Raw genomic sequence first — 12,940 nt, 5'->3', positions numbered from 1 at the left:
AAGGGTTAACCCTTTGTCGTGCGGCAGTGAAAGGGTTAACCTTCTGTATTGTCGCAGTGAAAGGGTTAACCATTTGGTAGTGTGGTAGTGAAAGGGTTAAAATAAAATATATGTGTATAGACGGTTTCGACTTGACAACATAAACAGTCTAAATGGACCCACGTTTATTTCCTGTTTACAATACAATCAATTGGAGGTGTAACGTTATGCACATTTCATAACACAATTATAGTGACCAGAATTATCACAGTATTATTAGAGTTATTATTGTGCTGACATTTTTTTTAAAGTACTGATACACAAAGTTTCATATTGAAAACTGCAAATAAAATTAGCAGCACTATGCACTTTTTGTTTGCATAAATTATTATTATTATTCACTCACACACACACAACAGACACACACACACACACTCTCCCACGTTGCATGCTGCACCTGTGCGCCTGCATCTGGTTGATGCTGAACAGTTAAACCGTATTTACTGCGAGTTTCTCAAAGCACGGTTAATCAAACACGGTTTTAGTGATGATTAAAATTTGAACGGTCAGGGAATTTTTACCGTGGTTATCATTAAAAGCGGTTATCGTTTCATCCCTAATATCAATAGCTAACAGGAAATAGACTTGGGTCAGAGTTGTCGCCTATAGCAATGCAATTCCACTGAAACCATCCATGTAAAAGAAATTGAGAGCCAGTTGTTATGGTAACCAGCAAGTATTGCCAATTTCATGACTGCGTGAGCCTGGATCCACAAGTTCTCCTACGCAGAGAGTTGGACTGCGTTCCACTGTCAAACAGCTCTGTCCAAAGAGGAAGTAAACGGTGCTGCCGCCTATATTCATATTATTTACCTTTAACATATTGAATAAATGATATTATTTATTATTATACTATACATTTTTTTGTCTCTTTTAGAAATAAGAACCGAAGATACGTTGAAAAAGTTAAATAAGTTAATTTCACGGCACCTATGCATAGAAACTACTATGAACGCAGCAGCCATAAATGTATGGTTTGCTTACACAGAAAAGATAAGTCCGTTTTACTTTTCTGATAACTACATCGCTGCATAACTCATAAATGTTCAGACAAACAAAATGTTTGGTTGTTATTAGTGATACTCTGTATTCACCCAATTAATTTGGCCGCGGATGTCCGGATCTGGTACAGACTTCGTCTCTTGGGCAGAGCGGTTTAGCAGGCGTGGAGAGACGGCTCTGCGTAGGAGTGTGGATCCAGCCTCCTGAATTTCCCACTTCTGCCCTTTTTTTCTAAATTCTATGATTCAGTTTCAGGCTTGATTTTGAAGGATCGAATGATGGGATTTGGAGAAAGGTAGAGGGGCATAATTCCGGGGGCCAGGCTATAACTGTAGGCCTTAAAGTTAGAATCTGTAATGCTGTCGAACACAGACCTCTAGGTAAAAGAGCCCCTCTTGGTATTACTTTATTTACGTTTTTCTTTTAGTTTTTGGTCTGATGTGTGAGTTGGAGTTGATTGTGGAATGGGTGCTATTGCTGACCACACCTCAGACCCTGCCTGGAGATATTCACAGTAAAATAGGTTACGGTTACATATATAGCTATAATATACTGTATATTATTATATAGCTATATAGGAACTTATTATAGGCTACTGTGAATTACTCCAGACCCCTCTTGGCAGAGCGTGAGGTGTGGCCGACCCCTTTCCTAAACAATAAATGTAAACAAAGTGCAATACCAAGCGTGGCTCCTTTGCCCATAGATCTAGATGTTTGGCGATATTACAGATTCTACCTTTAAATTCTGTTAACTATACTCTTAGGTCGGTTGTTCATTTAAGTTTGTTGTCCAATTCATCAGGTATAAGATATTTGTATCCAATATAAATATTAACTGCACACAGAAAAGGAATGTCCGTTTTAAAGATTTTGTGTGAGATTTTTGTATGTATTTTTGAATGAACATATCAATAATGTCCGATTGTTGACATGTCGTTGTACATACTGTACCAAATAATTACGTGTCTGTGCTGTTTGAAAGAATTATATTGCATCTGGGCATGTTTGTGTATTGGAATAAATTGGCAATTATGTTGGCAATGATAAACATGAGCTATACGCTTTAATTTTGTCAAAATTGTTTGATGAAATGACAAACTTGGACTACCTGAACTTCATGTTCAAAGATTAAATAAGTAAAGCCTGATCACCGTCTCGGAATCATTTCATGTTTTATTAAAAAAAAGAAAAATAATGTTTGTCAGACATTAAAATGAAAACCGATCTCAGTCGCGGTTGACCTTGTTTGTTTATCTTCCTAGAAAACCAATATTGACAGATAACGGGCGGAGAACCCCGGAGGAGGGCAGGCAGTTATACTGGTGTTTTTATTACACTTATACCCAGTCCTACGTCTGTGAACCCAGCCTTACATCATTTGCACAGTGGAGCAAAAAGCCAAAGACGCTTTCCGCTTGTGTCTCACGCCGTGACCTCATTGTTGACCAGTGATGGTAGAAACCTTTTACCACCCTGAATATCGCTACCATGAAGTCTAATCAAACTAGGGTGGCACAATACACAGGATACTAGAAAAGTATTGCGATACCCAGCTGTTAACTGTCCAATACTCCATTTTACTAGTATCGATACTTCTAAGAATAATAGCCTGATGCTGTATTTTCTATGAGTCGAGTGGAATGCGTGACCGGAGCTGTGTGTGTGTGTGTGTGTGTGTGTGTGAGAGAGAGCGCATGCTTTGTGTAGTGGGCGTGTCAAGAGTGTCTGCACTGTTTATAAATAAAAAAAAGTCCATGATCTGTCATCTAATATTACCATTACTTTTCCTGATATTTTAGGTTATATATATATATATATATATATATTTTTTTTTTTAATTTATATTCTATTTTTTGGGGGGCTTTCTATTTTTCACCCATCCCAAATATAGTCGTTATGCTAATTCACTTCCTAGTCGTTGCGCGCATTGCCCCACTGTCGGCCTGGGGAGGGTGTAGAACTACCACATGCCTCCTCCGATACACGTGGAGTCGCCAGCCTCTTCTTTTCACCTGACAGCGAGGAGTTTCACTTGGGGAACGTAACGAGTTCACACTATTTCCCCCAGATCCCCTCCCTGCTGAACAGGCGCCCCGACCGACCAGTAGGAGTCGCAGTTTACAACGACCAGGACATGACCCCCCCCCCTGGCTTCCCACCCGCTAACACTGCCAATTGTGTGGATGACTGACCAAGCCGGAGGTACCGCTGACAGCTGGATTAGATCCCAGAGTCTGGTGCGGTGGTAGGCGAGTGCTTAGTCCACTGCGCTACCCAGCCGCCCGAAGATATTTTAGTTTTTTTTTGCCATGGTATCGTTTCAGAACCGGTATCGAAGTCAGAAGTCAAAATGTTATCGTGACAACACTATAAAAAAAAACTAAACAAAACAAAAACACGAGTTGCAGATCCTAGCTTCCCCCAGACTCTCAGTCCGTGCGCTCCTGGCACTGGGTGCAGTAGACCATGTCGTCTGAGTAGCGCTCCACCTGGATGGTGACGCCGGAGAAGCCAAACTCGGCCTGGAGGAGCCTGGTGGCCTCCGTGAGCACCGTCTGTGGGTCGACGGCTTCCTCTGTGGGAAGAACAGACCGTGTTTTTTTTCTTTTTTTTTTTTACACTTTTTCTCCCATTTTCTATATTTTCTCCCATCCCAATTTCGTATCATCCAATTCAACCCTCCCCTGTCACGAACGCTGTTTCTTGCCTCCCACAAGCCGGCTGCAATGTGGACTAAGTCATACATAGCACAAGTCCCCTCCGGTACTTGAGGTAACAGCAGTCGCATCTTTTCACCTGCGCAGCTCGATCTCTCAGTGGCGAGGAGTAACGCGTGGGAGGCTCACGCTGCCCCCGACACTTCCTGATTCTACTGCGCAGGCGCACCAACCGACCTGTAGGAGTCGCTGTCCGATCCCCACCCATCAGTTTCCCACCCCCTAATACGGCCAATGTGTATTAGTATGAACGACCAGCTAAACTGAAAGCAATGTGGAGCGCTGGGCTCGAACAGTCTCCGCATTCGTGGCGAGCGCCTTGCCCACTACGCCACGTAGCCGCCCCGAACAGGCCGTGTTTTTATCCGAGTTAGAAAGTGGCAACTTGTGCTTTTAGTTAGATTCACGAATAATGTGTGTTGGCACGTCTCATCGGTTAAGATGGTGTGTAGAGAATATCTCCGATGTATCAAATACTCAAACCTCCATGTTCTATATCACAAGCTCTTTGGATCACATCAAAAGTATAGTTGTGCTTGCTCTATTTGCAGAATTATTGTCTTTATACCATGTATACTACTATTATTATTAGTAGTATTATTATTATTAATGATAATAGTATACATGGTATAAAGACAATAATTCTGCAGTAATACTAATAATAGTAGTAATAATAATGATAATAATAATAGAATATACTGCCATTCCACTATTTTTATTATTACTATTTCTATTATTGTCTTTCCCCCCCCTGCCTGTACCTCCCCTCCCCCCTGCTGCTATCCCACCTCATGGGGGTTGATAAAGGACCGCCTGACCGCTGTGAGACGTACCGACAGCCAGGTGGACGGAGAGCAGGGAGTGACTGGCGCTCAGGGCCCACATGTGCAGGTTGTGTGCCGCCTTGACGCCCCGCAGAGACAGCAGTGTTTCTCTCACCGAGTTAAAGCTGACGCCTTCAGGAGCCCCTGTGGTGGAGGACGAGAGATCCAAGAGTTTTATTTGTCACTAACCTCGTTCCCAGTTGTATCTCCTCCGTGAGATAAAGCCTGGTAAAGCACTGCAGCCGAAAGTGTGTATATGGGGTAGAATTTCCGGTGTATGTACTTCCCCTGGAAGCTGCCTCCGAACGGACCAAACTTTTCCCGAATCCGAAGCTAGAACGTCCTGGTCGCCTAAATTCGAATACCAACCGGTTCATGTTTCCGCGTTCGCGTTTTGCGCTCTGATTGGCCACTGATGTTTCTGGTTGCACCAATCGTGTGACGGCAAGTTCTTTCACTGGTTAAGCTTAGGCACTCTTTTGGTTGGTTAAGGTTAGAGTTTGTCTTAGAGCAGGGCGATAGAACACCAGCCCTGATTCCAAACTCTAACCTTAACCAACTTCGAAAGAGTCGCCTAAACTTAACCAGTGATAAACTAGGCGTTAGGTAGTTTGCTGCTGGTCGAGGCGGAAATGGGCGCGTCACGCGATTGGGCGCACATGTCACATGACCAGAAACGTACGTGGCCAATCAGATCGCACCAGAAACGGCAGTGGCCAATCAGATTTGCAAAACGCGAACGCGGAAACATCAACCGGTTGGTATTCGAATAGACGCGGTCATGTAGTAAATTCTTCAGGCAAAGCCGCTGCAGTGGCTTAAACGAATGAAATATTGTGCACTTCACACGTTTCTATAATTGTTTTGTCGAAACCGGAAAGCCTGTAGTGTAGCCGGAACTTCCTGTACTTCCGTTTTCACACTTTAGGAGGCATAGCTTTACCAGCCTAATTTGTCACATACGTACACAAGACATGCAGTGAAATGTAGGTGGCCATACCCACCTGGATTGTGCAAAAGTACCACAATAAATAAAGATAATGATAAAAAGTAATAAGAATAAAATACAGTACTAAAACGTAAGTAAAAAGTAATACCATCTTAAAGGTAGAATCTGTAATGTCGTCAAACAGCGACCTCTAGGCAAAATGATGACAACGTGGTACTGCGCTTTGTTTACAGTTTTTGTTTTAGTCTGACGTGTGTGGATTGGATCTCAGTGGGTAGTTGGTACAGGGGGAGGGGTTGCTACTGCTGGCCACACCTCAGGCTCTACCAAGAGAGGTCTGGAGAAATTCACAGTATAATAAGATAAGATATTCCTTTATCGATCCCCTTGGGGAAATTTGGGCGTCATAGCAACATATGGGGGAGGGGAGGTACAGGTATGGGCAGGGTAATAGTAGAAAGACATAAATATAGCCAATAAAACTTGATCCGAATATAAAAATATGAGAAGTGTAAACAAAGGTGCAGATGGGGGTCTGTACGCCCTATCGGTTATATTATACGTTACAATAAATATAGGCAATAAAGAATTTGAATCTGAATATATACTATGAGTATACAGTATACACAAGGTACCCAAACTGGCATGATATATACGTCATACGTTGTAGTTGGTAATAAGTTACTAAACTCCAACCCACACATCAAGAGTCAGACAAAAACTAAAAAAAGGAAACAAAGCGCAGCAGTACCAAGTGGGGCTCTTTCGCCTAGAGGTGGCTGTGTGACGGCATTACGGACTGTACCTTTAAAACATCTTAACCACACCATATTAACAATGTGAATTTACCCTCCATGAGTATTCTGAAGACATCCTTTAAGATGGTGAGCGTCGTTCCCAGAACCAGAAAGGAAAACATGAAGGTGCAAATAGGATCCGCTATTTTGAACTCCGGCTGTGGTCCAGAGAGTAAAAAAGCAGATTAGAGTGATTAGTACAAGTAAATGGTAAATGGCTGCATTTATATAGCAGCTTTTATCCAAAGCGCTTTACAATTTGTTCCTCACATTTTACCCATTCACTCACACATTCACACACCGATGGCAGAGGAGACCATGCAAGATGCCAACCTGCTCATCGGGAGCAATTAGGGGTTAAGTGTCTTGCTCAAGGACACTTCGACAAGCTGCCTAGGAGGAGCAGGAATCGAACCGGGAACCTCTGGATTACCAGACGACTGCTCTACCTCCAGTCCTGAGCCACTGTCGCCCCCCGTAGTACTCGTCACGCTGCCATAAAGTCTCTTCATATTTTGTCAGTAATGAAAAGGACTTAAAAAGGTGCTGTAAGTGGTATTTCTTTGTTCAAATATGTGTTAAATAGCTCTACATTCTGACAGTCATCACTGATATAGAGTGTCTGGTCAGTAACATGGGTCTCTCAGTCCCTCCACTCTGCAGTAAACAGAAAATATATTTTCTGGTATCCTGTTCCTACTGTATCCAATCAGGAGAGAGAACCCCTTTTTGCTTACTGCACTGGCATATTAGTTAAAAAAAATGTTAAACTGTTTAAAACACCGAAAGCCAGAGCAAATAGATGTGTCTTGAGGCGTGATTTGAACACCTGCAGAGTGGGGGCCTGCCTAACATGCAGTGGCAGCTCATTCCAGAGCTTTGGGGCTGCCACAGCGAAAGCACGGTCCCCCCTAAGCTTCAGCCTGGATTTTGGAACAGCCAAGAGGAGCTGGTCAGAGGACCTGAGGGACCTTGGGGGAACATAAGGTTCCAGCAGGTCCGAGAGGTAACCCGGTGCCAAGCCGTTCTAACATTTAAAAGCAAACAGTAAAACCGTAAAATCAATTCTAAAACGCACAGGAAGCCAGTGGAGGGCAGCCAGCACAGGGGAAATGTGCTCCCGCTTTCGTGTTCCCGTTAGCAGACGGGCAGCGGCGTTCTGAACTAGCTGCAAACGAGAGAGGGAGGCCTGACTGACGCCAACGTATAGGGCATTGCAGTAATCAAGGCGAGAGGTCATGAAAGCGTGGATTACAGTTTCGAAAACAGAACGGGATAAAAAAATTTGACCTAAAATTGTTAATTGTCTATGAAAAAGCGGAATTCATACTGTAAAGAAAAATTTTATACGTGAAAAAGTGACTTTGGAAAAGATGTGAAAAATGAACCAAAATAAAGAGTTATAAAAAAAATAAAAAATGTACCTTGGACAGCCTCCTTAGTTGGAAAAAACTCTTTGCCACCACAGTGTTGATCTGCTTGTCCAATTTTAGGTCACAATCAAACTTCACCCCTAGGTTGGTGACAGTTGGCTTCACAAAAAGCCCAAGAGGGCCCAAGTCACCAGGAGGAGACACATGCCCATTGCTGGGACCAAACACCATGACCTCTGTTTTACTGTCATTGAGACATAGACAATTTAATGCCAGCCATGCCTTAACATCATCAAGGCATGCTAACAATGGTTTCACCGGGTTGTTATTGTTCCTTTGCATGTAGATCTGACTGTCATCTGCGTAGCAGTGAAAGGAGACTCCATGCTTTCGGAGTACACAAATAAATGTGTTGACTATTTGATTTGATTGATTTTGATTTGAATTCTTTATTTCGAACATGTAATAAAATACAAACAATATAAAATCAAAACAAATAATTGAAAAAGAAATTAAATGGAAAAAATATATAAATAAACAAAAGCAAAACATAACTCAATTTACATGTTCGAAAAGGAGTAGGAAGAAGTATACACTTATTTAATCCTACCCCTTTTCCACTACTCAAATGAGTGCACTAATTTAAATCCTTACAAAACAAATATATACAGGTGCAGCTCAATAAATTAGAATATCATGGAAAAGTCAACATATTTCGCTGTATTGATGCAGTCATTTGTGCAATTATTTGCTATTATTTTAAAATGTAGACCACTTATTTTAACAAAAAGAATACCACTTACAGCACATTTAATTCTTTAAAGAGGGCGCATTGTACATTCATTCTGTGTCCCGTTCTTTTTGTATACATTTTTAAATTAACAGCAGGACTGTTTGACCTTAAAGTGGATGATGGTGGCCGCCAGCAGGACTGTTGTTCTGACCTTAAAGTGGATGATGGTGGCATGATGTTGTTCTGACCTTAAAGTGGATGATGGTGGCCGCCAGCAGGACCCCGACACTCTGCAACAGGTCCCCCACCGTGTGGATGAAGGCCGCTCGGACGCTGGTGTTGCCGGGACCGTGGTGGGCGTGGCTCGTTCTGGAGAGACCGTGACTGTGGCCGTGAGAGGAGGCGCCCGACTGGTGGAGGATCAGGGCCATTCTGGACAAAGTGAGGCGCGTATTTAGAAGACTGTCTGACCACAACAACAACATAGAGACTTGTATTACCGTGGCTTTGATTTAACCCTTTCTGGTGTGTGTTTTTAGAAGACTGTCTGACCACAACAACAGAGACTTTTATTACCGTGGCTTTGATTGAACGGATTTGAATTGTCAAAATTCTAAACCTGGGTAGCTTTCAATGCCCAGCGACCATTGTGACATTAGAATGTTCAATTATTTTAGTTTTGTGTTATTTTCATTGGTATTATTTACATTTTATTTATTATTATTGTTTTTTTTATTTGAAAAAGAAAAGTAAAATTACCTACCCAAAAAAAAAAGGAATGTTCAGTTTTCAACATTCTAATCTCACAACTGAAAGGGTTACAAATAAATAAATGAACAAACAACAATGGTGCTCCTCACAGGACGTTGACGCCCACGGCGCAGCCTGAGGTGATGATCATGATGAGGCTGTGGATCTCATAGTCGTCACTGATGATCCTCTGCACGGCGATGAACACCAGAACCCCGGTCACGGCCCAGATAGACAGAACCGACAGCAACGCTCCCAGGATCTCTGTGGAACACAACTACGTCAATGTACCCCCTGCTAGAAAGAACAGCATAGATCAGTGGTTCTCAACCTGTGGTACGCATACCACTCGTGGTACTTGGACCCCCTGCTGGTGGTACTCGGAGGGATCCCTGGATTATCAATGTTTTTCAAAAATTAAATAAAACCAACTTTATTTGTTTGGATCAGCCCGCGCAAAACTAGTGTGTGTGAGAGAGAGAGGGAGAGAGAAAGGGAAGGGGAGAGATAAGGAGAGAAAGGGAAGGAGAGGGAGGGAGAGATGGAGAGATGGAGAGACACAGTGGGGGAGAGAGAGAGAGCATCTGACACACTTATTTATTTGTTTGAACTGTATTATATCCCTCCCTGTTACACTTTGTGCATGTGTGAGAGAGAGAGAGAGAGAGAGAGAGAGAGAGAGAGAGTGAGTGTGAGAGAGAGAGGGAGAGAGTGTGTGAGAGGGAGAGAGTGTGTGAGAGGGAAAGAGTGTGTGAGAGAGAGTGTGTGAGAGAGATGGAGTGTTCATTCAGAGCGAGTGTTTGAATGAAGTACATTTTCTGAAATACAGTTGTTCTTAATTTTCTTACTTGCTATGTTCTCAATGCCCCTCGCATTGTATGAAAATTGTGTGGAAGAGTTTGCTAGTTCTAGTACCCCTTTCGTACATTGTGGCTGTGTCTGACAAAAGTTAACAATAAATAATGTTATTAGGAATAGATCTAATCTGCCTCCTGTGTGAACTGTGCATAGCTGAATAGAGTTAGACTGTATTTTAACGTTGGTCATATGGTGGTACTTGGAGAGCCAGCTACGCTCTCAAGTGGTACTTGGTGTAAAAAGGTTGAGAACCACTGGCATAGATAGACCATCATCATTTCAAGGCTGGTTTATGCTAGTTAGTGCTAATGTGATGCTGGTTTAGCTGGTGGACCAGCATGCATCATGCTGGTCTTTATTGGTATAACCATCATGCATCATGCTGGTCTTTATTGGTATAACCATCATGCATCATGCTGGTCTTTATTGGTATAACCATCATGCATTATGCTGGTGTTTATTGGTATAACCATCATGCATTATGCTGGAGTTGGGACATTGATATTATATTATTGATATTATTTTGTATATGCTATATTCAGTATGTTTGTATGCCAGTGGTGATGCTCTAAACTAAATTTCATTGTACCAACAATGACAATAAAGATTCTATTCTTTATTGGTATAACCATCATGCATTATGCTGGTCTTTATTGGTATAACCATCATGCATTATGCTGGTCTTTGCTGGTTTGCACCAATATACCAGGGAATATACAGTCTATACTATGAATTTTAATAATGAATGATTATATCATCTTAAAACGGTGGGTAAACTGAGTCTAGGTGGGTCTAGCCTCCACTACCTCCCTGGGTTTTCAACTGCAAGTCTGAAGCAAATGGGGAGTTCAAGGTGCTCTGGTCTGACCCGAGTCTAGGTGGGTCTAGCCTCTGGGGAGTTCAAGGTGCTCTGGTCTGACCTGCGCGATGCCACCCGAAGGTCATGGTCTTTGTCGTCGGTCTGGATGAGATCCACAGAGAGAAGAGGCTGACCATGATGCTTCCAAAGTCTGTCAGGAGGTGCGCCGCGTCGGTCATTATCGCTAGACTGTGAGCAGCATAGCCCCCTGGATGAAGAAAAACCCCTCCCTCACATCAATAAAGAAAGAAGACATTCCTCACGGCATTGTGTCATAGCATATATACATTTATATTTACAGCATAATGCGCATATATATATATCCATATCTGTCTGAATATACCTGCATATAATCCTTCTATATACCCATTTATACGCCTGCATATAACCTATATAACTCTGTATACTGTATGGTAGCATGTACAATAATGCTGTATATACCGTGTATACTGTATATATTTATTCTTACTGTATATATATCCACATGTCTACATACCTGCATATAATCCTTTTTACACATCGGTAGATACTATATCTATATCTGTACATAATTATCCCTTACCTATACTCTTACTAGTTACGCTGCTGGCCAGTATGACTTACTACCATAGTGTCTTTATACCTGTATCACTGTATATATTAAAACTACAACTCTGTACATACATCTGATTAGCACTACACTCAGTAGTACAAATGGATATATTTCATACCCGGCTTAATCACCTGTGCATTTTATATTACTGTTACATTTGCACTCTGGTTGGATGCTAGTTGTATTGTACTTGTGCTGTATAATGACAATACATTTTAATCTAATCTCATTATTAAATGATAACATTAATAATGGGTCTGTTGCATTTATGTGCCAGTGAACCATGACAGGGAGCCAGTATACACAATACCAAAGCTCTGGCACTGGAACACCTCACTGGAATGGACCCCTGATTAATACTATTAGGAACAGCTGTGTTCACTTGGCTACAACATGGCAAAATGCCTGCTGTGGAAAAGTGTCCATCAATCTACCTGTTCTGCATTGGAAACAGGGTAGGAAATTATCTTTTACATCCACAAACCACAGATAAAAAAAGAAAATGCACGCATCAAACTAATCTTTAAGAGAACAGAACCTCCAAATGATGATGTTTATTTACCCATCAAAACTGGGAAGAGTAGACAAACTTCCTAGTCACTTCCTAAATTGACCAGCATTTGGCTGGTGGCTGCTTGGTTGGTGGACATTTCCCACCCTGATTGCAAACATTAAATGGTCATTAACAGATATTTTTTTTGGGTTGAATCTCAAGTGACTTTCATCTTACCAATCACCTCTCCCACCATGAAGACCAGGCTGACGGCGCAGGCCAGGAGAAGCTTCCTCTTGGCCACGCGCTTCTCTTGGCTCTCAGCCCGTGATATTCGGTCATTCTCGTGGCAGTGTCCGAGAGGCTGCCACACGTCGTCAACACTCGACACGTCTTCGTCCTCTTCTGTAGAACTGGGATAGTTCCCCCCCATTACGCTCCCCCTGTTTGTCCTGAGGGAGTGGAAAGGGACCTCGGCTAACACTTAAAGCGGCAGTAGGCAACTTTTGGAGAGATTAGCCAGAGTGAGTGAGTCTACCTGCCCAGCAGAAATAGAGCGAGCTCTTCGAGCTCATGTACAACAGAGGCTTCCCACAGACTCCCAGAGGCACCAGCCTCTTTAAGCTGAATAAAAAATATATATAAAATAAAAATCCCAGCCTCTGGCTTTGTACATTGTGTACATTAGTTTTTCCGATGCGACCTCAGGAACACAACTTGGCAGACTAAAAACATCCGATTGGTTATTGATGCAGGGAGCTGTTGTTTCTGGCCAATCAGATGTTTTGTGGTGCCACAGGGGGTGTTCCCGGGTCACATCGAAAAACTAAGACCACCGTCGCCGTGTTCCTCGTCAAAAGGTACACACAATAAAACCACCTGTCAATCAGAGGATGGGAATTAAATTTAATAAAATAAATGTATTCAGCTCGAAGCTGCTGGTGCCTCTGGG

The 12,940-nt window shown here is 42.4% G+C and overlaps 1 protein-coding gene across 1 annotated transcript; it reads right to left on the bottom strand.

The window, feature by feature from the left end:
• Positions 1 to 3,472: 3,472 nt before the first annotated feature.
• LOC311225176 (proton-coupled zinc antiporter SLC30A2-like) lies at positions 3,473 to 12,421 on the bottom strand (the record flags this gene model as incomplete). The annotated part of the gene is made up of 7 exons (XM_084310381.1): positions 3,473 to 3,618; positions 4,594 to 4,728; positions 6,383 to 6,488; positions 8,685 to 8,868; positions 9,297 to 9,450; positions 10,965 to 11,111; positions 12,226 to 12,421. 7 exons carry the CDS (start codon positions 12,419 to 12,421, stop codon positions 3,473 to 3,475), a joined length of 1,068 nt encoding a protein of 355 aa, XP_084166507.1.
• Between the last annotated feature and the right edge of the window lie 519 nt (positions 12,422 to 12,940).

This window comes from Notolepis coatsorum, assembly GCF_963971535.1.
Source record: "Notolepis coatsorum genome assembly, chromosome: 3".
Taxonomy (NCBI): domain Eukaryota; kingdom Metazoa; phylum Chordata; class Actinopteri; order Aulopiformes; family Paralepididae; genus Notolepis; species Notolepis coatsorum.
The sequence above is the reverse complement of the archived record's forward strand: the minus strand, read 5'-3'. Positions and strand labels throughout refer to the sequence as shown.